At 39.5% G+C, this 14,905-nt stretch overlaps 2 protein-coding genes and 1 long non-coding RNA gene across 13 annotated transcripts in view; 1 reads left to right on the top strand and 2 right to left on the bottom strand.

The window, feature by feature from the left end:
• LOC309654578 (5-formyltetrahydrofolate cyclo-ligase) overlaps positions 1-498 on the bottom strand; it is a 298,235-nt gene extending 297,737 nt beyond the window's left edge. For 9 of the 11 annotated variants that reach the window (XM_082448900.1, XM_082448901.1, XM_082448897.1 and 6 more), the window contains exon 1: positions 274-498. In XM_082448900.1, coding sequence (XP_082305026.1) covers positions 274-390 — 117 coding nt within the window. In that variant the 5' untranslated portion in view covers positions 391-498. The other 2 variants (XM_082448893.1, XM_082448892.1) reach the window with 2 other exon arrangements.
• On the top strand, positions 440-2,354 carry LOC309654631. The gene is made up of 2 exons (XR_014260358.1): positions 440-545; positions 1,205-2,354. It is a non-coding gene; the product is annotated as an uncharacterized lncRNA (long non-coding RNA).
• A 3,565-nt stretch (positions 2,355-5,919) lies between these two features.
• On the bottom strand, positions 5,920-14,397 carry BCL2A1 (BCL2 related protein A1; the record flags this gene model as incomplete). Its single annotated transcript, XM_082448907.1, has 2 exons — positions 5,920-6,204; positions 13,978-14,397. 2 exons carry the CDS (start codon positions 14,395-14,397, stop codon positions 6,097-6,099), a joined length of 528 nt encoding a protein of 175 aa, XP_082305033.1. The 3' UTR covers positions 5,920-6,096.
• Positions 14,398-14,905: the final 508 nt, after the last annotated feature.

The raw sequence follows: 14,905 nt of genomic DNA, 5'->3' as shown, positions 1-14,905 counted from the left end.
TGCTCTTACCTCAGCAGTGTGTCACCCACTTCCATCCTCTCCCTCACAAACCCCATAACTCTCCACGGCGCCATCGCCCCGGGACACTGAGCACAACACCGTCCCAGCACCCACAACAGGACTTGCGCGCGCTCAGGGGAACACTGCGCGCCTTCAGCGGACGTGCGCGCGCCGGGCGGACGTGCGCGCGTCGGAGGTCTGCGCCTGCGCAGATCCGCAGGCCTGAAGGCGTCCGGCCCCGGCGTTACGGTGGCTGTCGTCGCGTTCTCCCACCTTCTGGGCCAAGAGGCGGGACTGGCGCAGCCGCTCCTCGGCGCTCAGCGCCCGCAAACGCCGCTTCAGCTCGGCCCGCAGGCTCCGCTTGGCGCTGCTCACGGCCGCGGCCGCCATCTCGCGGGTGCGATCCGGGTCCCGTCCGCAGGCCGCTGGGTCCGCCCGCCCCGGGGAGTGTCCGGGCTTGGCCGGGCGCGCCCCCCGCTTCCGGGTCGCCGGGCGCACCACGCCTCCCGCCCTTGGTACCCGAACTAAGTGCCTTCGCGGTCAATGTACGCCCCTCCCCCAGCAAGTCGAAGGCAGCCGTGACAGCTCTGCACGCCTGACCTCCCTGGGCCGGCGGTACTACTGGAAGGAGTTCTGTAAAGGCTCAGGATTCCCTGGGTGCCACGTGTCGTGTAGTACTGGGGCTCTCTGGGGCCTGAAAAGGCAAAGGCAGGCCGAATAGAGAAATCTATATGATACGCAGTCCTGTTAGCTAAAGGGAAGATGACTTTTTTAGTCTGTAATAAAGACTTCCTCTTTTTCTTTTCCAGTAGCTGGGAGGGAGCTGGTTTACTGCCGATGGGCGGGACAGATCTTTGATGAAGCAAGTGATTTTCTCTTATTATCAGCATGTCTCTTCTGTTCACCTCTGGAGAACTCAGGACTGAAAGTTCATTACAGGCTCAAGGTCCAACAATATTTTCACTGTAGAATAACTGGAACTTGCTCCTACTATAAAAGTTCTGTTCTGGGACTTCCCTGGTGGTCCAGTGGTTAAGACAACGCTTCCAAAGCAGGGGGTGTGGGTTCATCCCTGGTGGGGGAACTGAGATCCCACATGACGCATGGCCAAAAAAATAAAATGAAAAAAAAAAAAAAAGTTCTGTTCCTTCAGAAACAGAAGATTTGAGAAAGTGTAGACACCAAGAATTTTTTTCTCTTGCAGGGCATGTGACCTGGATTGGGAGGAGAGAGGATAGTAGCTCAAGGGAATAACTAGGCGTGGAGAAAGGCTCCGTAATCTGATGAAAAGGTGAGAAAGTTAATTAATCGGTGGATAAAGAAAATAAACTTTGAAATTGTTGGAAATTTAGAGAAAATACAGCAAGTCTATGTGAAGGTTTAGTAAGTTTTATGTCAATAAATCAACTTTGCTAAAATGTGTGTGGAAAAAGAAGCATTGAAGAATAGCTAGGAGAACGCTGAAGAAAACAAAAGACCGCAGCAGGGAACTAGCCTTTCCAGACACTGAAACATATTATAAAGGCTCTATAATTAAAACAGTGTGGTACTGCCACTTGAATATACAGTGGACCAGTGGAATAGAATAGAAAGAACAGAAGGAGATATAGAACGGACTTCCTAGCCTCCATAATCACATAAGCCAATTCTTTATATTCTCTTTATAGATAGATATTGTCTATTTGTTCTGTATCAATACATACGTATATATATACACACACATACACATATATCAGGAGATAATATTAATAGATATATTATCAGGTATATATAATAAGATATAAGGTATATATATATATCCTATTGGTTCAGTTTCTCTGAAGAACTCTAATACATATTTCTATATGCTAACAATGAATAATCTGACATTTAAAAAACAATTCCATTTACAAGAGCATTAGAAAAATAAAATACTTAGGAATAAATTTAACAAAGGGAGAGTTAAACTTCTGAAAGCTACATGGCATTGTTGAAAGAAAGAAAACCTGTATAAGTGAAAGGACAGCTCATGTTTATAGATCGGAAGACTTAGTATTTTTAAGATAGCAGTACTCCACAAATTAATCTATAGAATCAATGCAGTCCCTATCAAATTTGGCCTTTTTGCAGAAATCAATAAGCCAATCCTAAAATTCATATGGAAATGCAAGGAACCCAGAATAACCAAAACAACTTTGAAAAAGAAGAACAGAATTGGAAAACTCACACTTGCCAACTTCAAAAGTTACTACAAAGTTACAGTAATCAAGACAGTATGGTATTTGCTTAAAGATAGATAGGAAAATGTCATAGAATTGAGAGTCCAGAAATAAGCCTTTACATTTATAGTTGATGTGGTTTTTTTTTTGACAAAAGTACCAAGATAATTCTATAGGTAAAGAATAGTCTTTTCTAACAAATGATCCTGGGACAGCTAAATGTCTACATGCAAAAGTTAACTCAAAATAGATAAAAGACCTAAATATAAGAGCTAAAATGAAACTCTTGGAAGAAAACATAGGCATAAATCTTCATCACCTTGGCTTCAGCAATGGTTTCTTAGTTATAACACCAAAACCACAAGCAAGAAAGGAAAAGTAAATTGGACTTCATCAAAATTAAAAACATTTGTGCATCAAAGGACACTATCAAGAAAATGAAAAGACAACCTACAGACTGGGAGAGAATATTCAAACAAGTCATATATCTGACAAGGGACTTGTATCTAAAATATATAAAGAACTTTTCAACTCAGCAATTAAAAAAAAAAAGATAATCCAATTTAAAAATGCGCAAAGGACTTGAATAGACATTTCTCCACATCAGATATCCAAATGACCAATAAGCACTTAAAAAGATCACCATTAGTCATTAGAGAAATCCAAATCAAAACCACAGAGAGGCACCACTTCTCACTAGGGTGGCTATAGTAAAAAAAACGAGATAAATGTTGACAAGGGTGTGGAGAAATGGGAACCCTTATAATGTTCTATATACATATACATACAAGAAGGGTGTGGAGAGAAGCCAAAATAGAATACAAGCAGGGACGAACAAACTGAACTGTATTGTCAGTGATTAGCATAACCACAACAAGTGGGTGGAGAAGAAAAAAAACTTAAGTAACTTTGGAAAACAGTATTTTGACTGTATACTGTAAGGCCAAAGACAAAAATAACTTTACACAAATATTCCACTAGTTAGTATGTTTATTTTTCACAGGGGTGTATATTAACAATTGTGAAGCGACTTTATTCTAGAATTGAACAAATAAGGAAAGATATTGTGGATAATGAGTCAGGTTTCTCCCTGTTGGAAAAAGAAGTTACACATAAAGAAAGAGGGAATTGGGGAATGAACCCTGTGGTGCTGGATAATTAGAAGTGTCAGTATTGAAACTAACACAACATTGTAAATCAACTATACTCAAAAAAAAACCGAAGTGTCAGTATGAACCCATGGTTTTAAATATATAAACAAATGGATAGATACAGAAATAAATAGAGATATGTATGTTGAAAGCGCACATATATTTCCTAGCTCTGTTTGGGAGAGGGCCTAGAAGCAGTGACACTGCAGTAGCAATGAAATCTAGCAACCAGATCTTGATTTCTAAATATTCTCTGATAAACAACCAGGGCTTCTTGATTCTAGAGTTGAGGCAGGAACAAGATGGGCCTGGAACAAATTGTAGGGCCATAGAGTAAGGAAGTGATTTTTTTAAAAATAACTTTATTTATTTATTTATTTTTGGCTGTGTTGGGTCTTCATTGCTGCACACGGGCTTTCTCTAATTGCAGTGAGCGGGGGCTACTCTTCGTTGCAGTGCACGAGCTTCCTGTTGCAGTGGCTTCTCTTGTTGCAGAGCACAGGCTCTAGGTGCACGGGCTTCAGTAGTTGTGGCATGTGGGCTCAGTAGCTGTGGCGCATGGGCTTAGTTGCTCCGTGGCATGTGGGATCTTCCTGGACCGGGGCTCGAACTCGTGTCCCCTACATTGGCAGGTGGCTTCTTAACCACTGCTCCACCAGGGAAGTCCCTATGTTTTTATTTCTTTTGAATAAATACGTAAGAGTGGAGTTGCTGGGTCCTACAGTAAGTATGTGTTTAACTTTATGAGAAGTTGCCGATCTGTTTTCCAAAGCAGTTGTACAGTTTGCCATTATCACCAGTGGTGGACGAGAGTTCCAGTTATTCCACATCTTCCTCAAGGGTGGTATTATTAGTCTTTTTTATTTTAGCCATCCTGGAGGATGTGCAGTGGTCTCATTGTGGTTTTAATTTGCATCTCCCTCATGATTAATGGTGTCCCAGCATCTTTTCCATGTCTGTTGACCATCTACTTTTGTGTGTGAAGTGTGTGTTCCAATTTTTTGCCAATTTTTAAATTAGGTTGATGGTCCTGTTGTTATCGAATTGTACAAGTATTATATTTATTCTGGATACAAGTTCTTTGTCAGATAATAATGTGACATATATTATCTCTCATTCCATGGCTTGTTTTAAACAGCTTTATTGAGATATAATTCACATACCCTCTCTTTGACTGCTTAACTGTGTCTTTTTAAAAGAATTTTAAAATTTTGGTGATTTCTAAATTACCATTTTTTTTCTTTTCTGGTTCAGGTTTTTTGTATTGTAGCTAAGAAATCTTTGCCTACTCCAAGGTTGTGAAGATTTTCTCATGTGTTTTCCTCTTGGAGTTTTATAGTTAACATTTAGGTCTGTGATCTGTTTTCACTTTCATTTTTGTGTTTGGCTTGAGGTAGGAGTTGAGGTTCATAAAAGCCTTTTTTCTTTAAAGTGCTAAACAGAACACACAGTGAGCTGCACTTTGAAAGACCAGGTCACCAACCAAGCCAGAAATGGTCAGTGATATCCCAGTGTCACTTTGTTAAATAGATCATGGCAGTGTAAAAGCCAGGGTTTGTGGTTTCTTGTGCAAGTGTATTCCAGGTAGCAGTACCCTTACACATGCTTCCTGTTTATGTCCGTTCATGACTATTCATTCCCACCACTTAGCTCTGATTAATGCAAAAATGAATTAAAACTTAACACAGTTCAGTAGGGGGAGGGGAGGCACTTGGCTGAAGAGGGAAAAAGAAAATGCTCCCTGCCTCCTGCAGACACAAGCCCAGGTGGCCTAGGTAGTTGCCTCTCAGATGTGATTTGATAAGTAACCAAAGCTACTTTTGTCAAAAATATTTCCCTACTGACTTGCCCCAGTGTCCTAATCCCCACCATTAAGAATCACTATGAGAGGTAAAGCATGAATTAACTGAAATCCCCTGTGAAAATGCCCATAGCCTGAAGGGGGTGCTGGGGAGGGAAGGCTGTGGTTTCTTTATTGGATCAATCAACAACTTCCTAGGAAAGGAAAAGCAAGCCCCAGTGGGGCAGAGATTGTATTGAGGGAGGAAAAGGAAGAGTGGGAAAGTCGAGAACAAGGTACTGTGCTCCCATGTTGCAACCACATTTGCTGACCTAAAAAATCAGAACACAGGGGCTAATAAAAGACATAATTTTCTACTTTGTGAAATTTTTAAATAGAGAGTTTAACAGTGGCCCAATGTTGAATGGTTTACCTGTCTTTGTTCAGACTATCCCGGAGTCTCCTCCATATCTGGTTGCCATATTCATCAACTTTACATGGCAACTCTAAAGTGTGGCAGAGAGGGCATTGGTGGAAAACCCTACGTAAGCATCTAGGGGCACTGGGGACTCCAGAAAGCTTGGAGCCCGGAGGTACATGAGAAGCAGACCTCACCCATCATCAGTCTAGACTGGCGACACCGAAAATGATTCTTGGGTAATGGACACACCCTTAAGAAAATCTGCCAAAGACATCACCTTCCTGGTCATCATTCTCTTAATTCAATCTCTGTACCCTGTATTGAGCTTTACCCTTTTGTTGGACCCGCAGGCAGGACACAAATTACGTATAGAGACAAATACATACAATTTATTCATTAAAATGGGGACAAAATTCCCATAACTCTGGAATGTCAAGTAATATCATCAAAGTTCTTTGTTTAGAAGTAGAAGTAAGTGTTGGCAAGTGCTTCTTGTACAATTCAAGAAAATTAGGCAGATTTCACAATATGGAGTGTCCTTTTTGGTCAATAGTACTGCTTCAGGAGACATAATATTTCACAGATCATTCCTGTAACTTCCAGAAAAGTCAGCCAGCCAGATTTGGGTTCAAACTTCTTTACAAAGCCATTTTCCTATGAGAGAACAAATTTAACATTTTAAAAATTAGTGGAGACTAAGTTTGCTGGAATGAAAAGCAAAGAAACTTTCATTTAAAAAATGCAGGTAGTCAATCTTCTCTGTACTTTCACCAGTTTTATTCTATTCATCCTTATTATCATTCTCTATCTCCCATTCCAGACTGCTCTAGAGCAGCACTGTCCAATAAAAATATAGTGTGAGCTACCTATGTAATTTTTTTTAGTAGCCACATTTTTTTTTTTTTTTTTGCGGGATCTTAGTTCCCCAACCAGGGATTGAACCCACACCTTCTGCAGTGAAAGCGAAGAGTCCTAACCACTGGATCGCCAGGGAATTCCCAGTAGCCACATTTTTAAAAGTAAAAAGAAAGAGGCAAAATTAATTTTTAAAATATATTTAGTTCATCTAAAATGTTATAATTTCGGGACTTCCCTGGTCGTCTAGTGGTTAAGACTCTGCACGTCCACTGCAGGGGGCATGGGTTTGATCCCTGCTTGCTGAACTAGGATCCCGCATGCCTGCCTCACAGCCAAAAATAAATGAATGAATGAATGAGTAAATAAATAGTTATGATTTCAATATGTAATCAATATGGAAACAAGATATTTTACTTTTTTTTGTACTGAATCTTTAAAACCCAATGTGTGTTTGTACTTAGGGCATCTCTTAATTCAGACCAGCCACACTGCAACTGTGCAAGAGTCACAAGTGACAAGTGGCTGCTATATCGGATGGCATAGCTCTAGAGGACAGAAAATCTTTTTTTTTCCTCTTTTTCTTTCAAATGTCTGGCATTGAAATATGCATTCATATTTGTAAACCCCATTGTGCTGAGAGTCATAATGACTCAACAGTAAAGCCAGATTAAATCAGTGCCTCTGAGCCTGTGAGAACGTTGTGGTTTCCATTACAATTCATTCTCTTTTTGATCAGACATGTTTTTTTAAAACAAATAAGAGTATAAACTGGACACTGTATGTAATTAATTTATAATCTATTCTTATAGAGCATCCTCACTGAAAAGTACCTCTGAGATCACCTGGCCTAATGCCCTCTCTTATTTTGACAAATGAGGAAACTGAGGTCCAGAAAAAAAGTTACATAAGGTTACCTGACTTCTTAGTGCTTGGACCTCTACTGGGATGCAGACACCATTCTTTTCACTCCGTAAATTTTCAAACCACCACCAAGAAGATTAGAAAATAGTTAAGATAATTTTTTTTAAATGTTCATCTTGTAAACATTTGCTCTGCCTCCAGCAAGTTCCATTTCTGGGGGTGACAAATGCCTTCAAGTAGTTCACAGTCTAGTGTGACTAATATCAAAATGTAAACCAAGCATATTTCTTTGACAGAGAACTCTGTAGTGCCTTGGAATTGTCTTTTTGAGCATCACTGGCAGCGCAGACAAACACCAGTCAGGGGAATTTTCCATTGAAAAGACTGAGCAAGAAAGCCAGCTTCCACTAACCCTCTGTGTGAAGTGTGGAGTCATGCTGGGAGATGCATGCTGTCACATGCTAACAGAGGAGACAGACTGCCCCTTCTCTTCTTCCTCTTTCCCCTGCCCTTACACACTCACACATTTCCCATACATTCTAGGTGTGCATCCACTTCAGTGCTTGCCTTCCTAGAATTTTCACAAACCCCGTATTAATGGGGCACTCTAAAATGATTTTTATTATTGTTACAGTGATCACCATCTATTACAATTAGGCAGTTAATATGTCATCCTCTTATATATATTAAAGTTCTAAACTAAAGCATGAACAAAGGAGAGACTTCTCTGGTGGTCCAGTGGTAAGACTCCGTGCTCCCAATGCAGGGGGCCCGCGTTCGATCCCTGGTTGGGGAACTAGATCCCGCATGCATGTCACAACTAAGAAACCCGCATGCCACAACTAAGACCGGGTGCAGCCAAAATAAATGAATAAATATTAAGGCGTGAACAAAGGAAAAAACTGACAAATTCAGCAATACGAAGATTAAAGTTTTTTAAAACGATAAGAAACTAAAATAAGAAGAACAACAGACCAGGAGACTATTTACATTTGCCATGAAAGAGTTCGTTCAAATGTAAGAGAAAAATCATCAAGCCCTTAATAGTTAAAAAAGGCAAAGGCTGTTAAAAAGAGAAATATAAATCATTAACAAGTATATGGGGGGAAGAGGGGGTGGGATGAATTGGGAGATTGGGATTGACATAGATACACTAATATGTATAAAATAGATAACTAATAAGAACCTGCTATATAAAAAAATAGACACAAAAAAATAGAATTGTCTTAAAAAAAAGTATATGGGAAAGAATTCCACATTACTAGCAGTTAAATAAATTCACATTTTAATACATGTTATTGTTTTTTAGACCTATTAAATTGACCTTGTTATCTTAAGCCTATTAAACCCCCAAAATTATATCTAATGGTTCCGCCCAATGCTGGTAAAGTTGTGGCATTGTCCCATTGATACAAACCTTCTGAAAGCAATATGTATTCCAATATGTATAAGTAGTGTAATTATACTCATATATGAACCAATCATTCTAGTGTTAGAAAATGATCATGAGGCGATCTTCTAAAATGTGGGGGGAAAACCATCTTCATGTTCAGTATTGAAGCATTATTTCTAAGAAGGGAAAACAGAAACCAACCCAAATGTCTAACAGTTGGGAATTGCTTAAGTAAATTATGATGCATAAAACTGGTGGGATATTCTGTAGACACTGAAAATGTTAACATGGAGTAAGTGAGGCAAGTTGTTTAAAAAATCACTCTGACTGCTGTGTGGAGAACAGACCATCGCAGGGCAAGCATGGAAGTAGGGACACTGGTAGGAGGCTCTGGACATAGTCAAGTGAGAGAGGAGAGTCGCCTGGAGGCACTGGATATGCAGTATTTCAAAGGTGCCCCCAACAGAATTTGCTGATGAGTTGGACTTAGGGTATGAGGGAAAGGGGTCACGGGTGACTCCCAAGGTTAGAGAGCTGAACTTAGGTTTCCTGAAGGACCCACAGGAAGACTTGAACTATGTTTCACCTTAGTTTTCATTAAATGATTTTTAAATCTCAAGTTAAAATTCAAAAGAAATACAAGACGAATCTGGCCCCCAAATCTGTTTAGTCAAAGGATATGTAAGAATTCTTGAGATTGTATTACATCGCTGCTAGATCTTTACGCCTTTGCCAGATTGAATACTTAGTCAGTCGTCTACATGCCTGTGTATGTCCTTTTATTTGCCCTCACCAGACCATTATTTAAAGCAAGACGATCATAAAAAAATACAACCTACTTTGCCTAACTCTTATGACTCAGACTTTAATATACTGGTCACTTGGAAAGCACCAATTCTGACTGTACATCCCTACTTTCAAAAGGGGCTTTCTTTTGGTATTAGAGTAGTTTTAAGAATTACATATTTAAACTTTCTGGAATTTCCCATGTAACCTTCATAGTTGTATTAATATTTGACAGTTTATAAAGCACTCTTACAGAAATGTCCTTTAATCTTTTAACTTCCCTTCTAAGGTACGTATTACTGTCTTAATTATATATTACATATAATATAATATAATATTTATTATATTTATTATATTAGGAATTTGAGTTTCAAGTTACTTCTGAAACTCACTCAAGATCACACTTCTAGTGAATGGGAAAACCAGAGTTCAAATCTCAGTTTCTATGCTAGTTCATTCAATCATTCCATCAACAAATATTTGTTGGCTACCTTCTATACCATAGGCCCTGGGCCAAGCATGCAGTATTCAGTGGTGCATTAGGTAGACATGATTCCTCCCGTGTGGAGCTGCGGGCTGAGTGTCCTTTCCACTCAACCAGCACAGGCACAGGAGAATGCTTTACTGAAGAGGGCAAAAGTAAGAAAGCCACCTAGCTGCAAAGGAAAGGCAATCCCAAGGGGTGAGATGAGTTTCATCTCAGGCACATTCTAATGGTTTTTAAGAACCAGCCTTTCCTCATGAATGCCAAAGACTGACAAAAACAAATAGCACTAGCTCTCCTGTGAGATCTATGAGAGGCTATTCGTTTTCAGCACGTCAAATTGGCAGAGGGACAGGAGGAAATAACGGTAAATGTGGAAGAGGAATAGAAAGCGAGATGAGAAGCAGCAAAGAAAAGAAGGAGAGAAAGAAAAGAAGGGAGAAGGAGGGAGGGAAGGAAAAAGGGGAGGAAGAAAGGAAGGAAAGTAACTCAATCTCATAAGTAATCAAATTTAGGAGATTATGACCCCATTTTTGATACACTGGTCTTATTTTTTTTACCTTTAGGGCATCTGTTTTAGATGGTGGCTAATATCTAACTATAGTTGATATAATTTCTGGAGATTAAATCTATTCAGGGAAGTTAGGCAATATTACTACTAATAATAACAATAGCCCTAAGCTTGTATTGAGTTATTTGTAGAAACTGTGTTCTGGGTGCTTTATATATAATATGAACTGATTTAATCCTTACACCAGTCCTAGGAGATAGACAGCAATAGTCTTCCCATTTTACACATGAGGTTTAGGGAAGTTAAATAACTTGTTTACGTCACACAGGTAGTAAGCATGAAATGAACTCAGGTCCGTCTGATTCAGAGTTGGTGCCCTTATTATCTCTGCTGTCCTCACATACCACATTCTTGATCCAAAAGTTTTCATAAAATCTCTGGGCACACTTAAAATTTAATTAAATATGGGTACTCTCTAGTTGTAGGTGAAATGCCCCTCTCATCTCTCATTATAGGCATGCATCTTTAATCTGGAGCCAATGACAAGCACATATAAATGACTGTGGATAGGACAAGAGATCAGTGATTTTTTTGGAGAGTTTTCCAGGACGGTAGAAAGTCAGAAGTTGGTGCTTCCTTCTTGATGAAGTTGTAAAATGCCTCCTCATCTTCCTCTCTTCCTATGGGCCACCTCACTCCACTAGCACAGGCATGGGATTGTACCCTTTCCCCGGAAGTAAGTCATTCAAGAGTAGGTTCATTCACTTGAGCAGATTTGTCAACATCAGTATGCAAAGAAGATACTGGTTTGCCATGCTGGTCTGTACTGATTCAAAAAAGCACTGCCCGTCTTGAACAGATTCAGTGTCTCCTATGAGCTGGGAAAGGAATATTGAGGTTGCTTTGAAATGACATCTTAAAGGGCATTTCTATTCTGTCTAAGCTGTTCAAGTGTAAAAGTCAAGAGCTGAAAACCTACATAAGGACTTGGTGAAGGCTGATGTGTGTGTGGGGGGGCACATGTGTGTTTATATCCTGCCATACTCACTCACACTTACACCTGTACCGCCCCCAAAAGATGAGCACACTTCTAGACTTTCTCAGAGACAATTCCACACCCTCCACTAATTGTGAGTTCCAGGAGCTTACAAAATTTATTGTTAAGTTAAAATTTTCAGTAACGTTTATTCATTTTCTGTGCGTTCCAAATACAGTGCAAACTCATGTGGAGCTTGCAAACTAGTATGCTCATACGTGGGCCTCTGTGCTAACGAACTTCTGCCTTCACTTGAAACCTACACAGCATAATAGCTGAAATTTCCACCCGTCCTTCAGTATAGCTTTCCACAGCAACCAGAAAAAAACACGACCAAATATCTCACATGCTTTGTCTAGCCCCAAGTCAGGCTGAGTTCCAGGAAGAAAAGGTGATGGAGAAAGGGGAGTGGCTGCAGTAAGCCCTATCATTATGCAGGAAGACCTCAACAAAATGCAAAAAACATCAAGTAAAAGATTTCATCAACGTTTAAAACATAAGCACCGAAGACATCTATAGTTTTGAAAGACAACAAATTAGAAGATATCTACCACATATATAAAAATAATTTGTGTCCAGAATATTCCAAGAATTCCTACAAATCAGTGAGAAAAAGACAAAATAATAGGAAAACAGCAAAGGATATAAATAGGCAGTTCTCTGAATAAGAATTACAAATGGTCAATAAACATGTAAAGACGCTCAATATGAAAAGATGCTTAACCTCACTAGTAATCAAGGAAACAAGAATTAAAGCAAGATAAATTAGGTATATATTTTTAAGCCAGCGGAATAGGGAAACTATGACAGACTACTATAACCTAATGTTAGTCAGCCGGGATGGGAGGAAATGTGAGATATTTGAACAAGCTGTGACGGGAGCATGACAAAGTGGTAGAACCACTTCGGAGGACAAGAATCTAGTAAATTTTAAAAAGTGTTTACACCATGACCCAGCAATTCTATGTCCCAATATCCATCCTAGAAAAACACACACAAGGGAAGACATGATTAAAGATATTCAATGAAGTATTGTTTGTGATAGCTCTGGAAATAAATAAATATCCATCAGCTAGAAATAACCAAACATTCAACAGCATTTACATACAACAGCGAATATGTAGTACTCTTGTTTTTTTGGATATGCTGCGACTGAGCCCCCTGCAGTGGAAGCACGGAGGCTTAATTAACCCTTGGACCGCCAGGGAAGTCCCTGTAGTACTCTTTAAAATACTTATTAACGTGGAACAACTAAGCCCATGCACCACAACTACTGAGCCTGCGCTCTAGAGCCCGCGAGCCACAACTACTGAACCCATGTGCCACAACTACTGAAGCCCATGCGCCTAGAGCCCGTGCTCTGCAACAAGAGAAGCCACCGCAATGAGAAGCCCGCACACCACAACGAAGAGTAGCCCCCGCTCGCCGCAACTAGAGAAAGCCTGCGCACAGCAACAAAGACCTAACACAGCCAAAAATAAATAAAAATAAATAAATTTTTAAAAATAAAAATAAAATACTTATTAAAATGCCCTTGGGTGAAAAAAAAAAAAAGCAGAATAAGTACCATGTACTATTTATACAAATAATTTCTAAATACTATAAATTATTTAGTATTATATTAGTATTGTTACATAGTATTTAACAATTTATAACAATTGTTTTTACAAAGAAGTGCTGAGTATATTTTCTATGGATATGTTCAACAGGCATGTATTGCATGTAAAAGAATTGATAACCAGTGGATAGCTCTGGGAAGAGGGGAGGCCAGGGTTTGTGTTGAAGAGAGGACATAAGTGCTGTAAAAAAGTAAGTATTCAGTGTATTGGGATATAAAGAAAAGCATATACGTCCAGCTGGGAAAGGCCCCTTATCAATATGAGTTGTAATATAGGCTCCCTGCACGATCTTAGCTTTTTGAGACACTGATAATAAAGTGAATTTTTATTTGGAAATTCTTGAATAGTTTCTTGCTGGTGGTGTAGTACATTATTTTTTTTTAATCACTAAGCTTTACCAGCCAGAATTTGTCATATTAGAAAACTGAAAAAAAAAATCAATTTGTAAGCAATGAACTTGCAAAAATTTACACCTGTCTTTTGTAACATAATCTCTAAATATAACAGCATCTAATACCAACTCTTTCTGTACTAATTCTGCATTGTCATGACAACGCTAACAAGAGCTAAGTCTCAGACTAGACCCTGACTCTAAAGATGCATTAGGGAGGTGCATCTTTTATTAATCCCCAAAACTCACTCCTGCAATTTACACGGTTAGGAATAAAAACTGAAACCACAAGAGTTTTCCAACTATAAAGTTTTAAGATTCATTGGAAATGAGCCAGAAATTTTATTTTAAAATTTTAAAACTTTTAGAACAAACTACCCAAAGAAAATATAATCCTTAGGTAGTTTTTTTTTTTTTTAATCAGCAAGGAAACTGTCAATTCCTATTTCAAAGTAAAGAACAACGAAGAATATTTCCATCACACATACCCAGCCTCCGTTCTGCCTTATCCATTCTCCTGTGTTTTTGGTTATGAACTCTGCAACAAAGTAAGAAATCTCCTTGTAAGTGTCCACATCTGGGGCAATTCGCTCTCCTAGAAGTTTCTTGATGAGAATACCTTCAAATGCAAATATGGTCACAATCCTTCCCCAGTTAACGATGCCATCTTCAAATTCCCTTTCCATCACTTGGTTGAATATTGTTCTGGCGGTGTCTATGGACACAACATCAATATTGTCCAAGAATGGTTTCAAATTCTTTTCAACTTCGTTTTGGACTGAGAAAGCAACGTCTTGTAACACCCTGGATGTTTTGCTTGGACCAGATCCAGGCTGTGGTATCTGCAAGACGTACTTCAGGTAGTCCTGGGCCAGCATGTGAATATAGCCAAACTCGCTGTCGGTCATCTTCTTCCTGCCGGAGAGCAAAGTCTTGAGCTTGTTCACCTGGAAGTGACTGAGGCAATCTGAAGCACAAACTCACGCAGCTTGGCGTAATATGACACATGGTATCTGGAGGCTGGTGGAATTTCTGTTTGCATCACTTGATAGTATCCTTCCTCCTTGTCACTTTCATGCATAGGCTCTGTGTGAAAGAGAAAGTTTAACATGTGAAAGAGGAAAATGTTTCAAAGAGAGGCCACTTCCTCATCCTGTAAGTGATTAATGCAGTTTTTAAAGTTTTAAATTCAAGGATGTGGAGAAATTAGAACCCTCATACACTGCTAGCAGGATTGTAAAAGAGTGCAACCCCTGTGAAAAGTTTAGCAGTTCCTCAAGAAGTTAAATACTATAGGGACTTCCCTGGCAGTCGAGTGGTTAAGATTCTGCTTCCACTGCTGGGGGCACAGGTTCCACCCCTGGCCAGGGAACTAAGATCCCACATGCTGTGCAGCGTGGCCAAAAAGAAAAAAAA

Source organism: Balaenoptera physalus (genome assembly GCF_965194825.1).
Source record: "Balaenoptera physalus genome assembly, chromosome: 2".
Taxonomy (NCBI): domain Eukaryota; kingdom Metazoa; phylum Chordata; class Mammalia; order Artiodactyla; family Balaenopteridae; genus Balaenoptera; species Balaenoptera physalus.
This window is presented reverse-complemented; position numbering and strand designations above follow the sequence as displayed.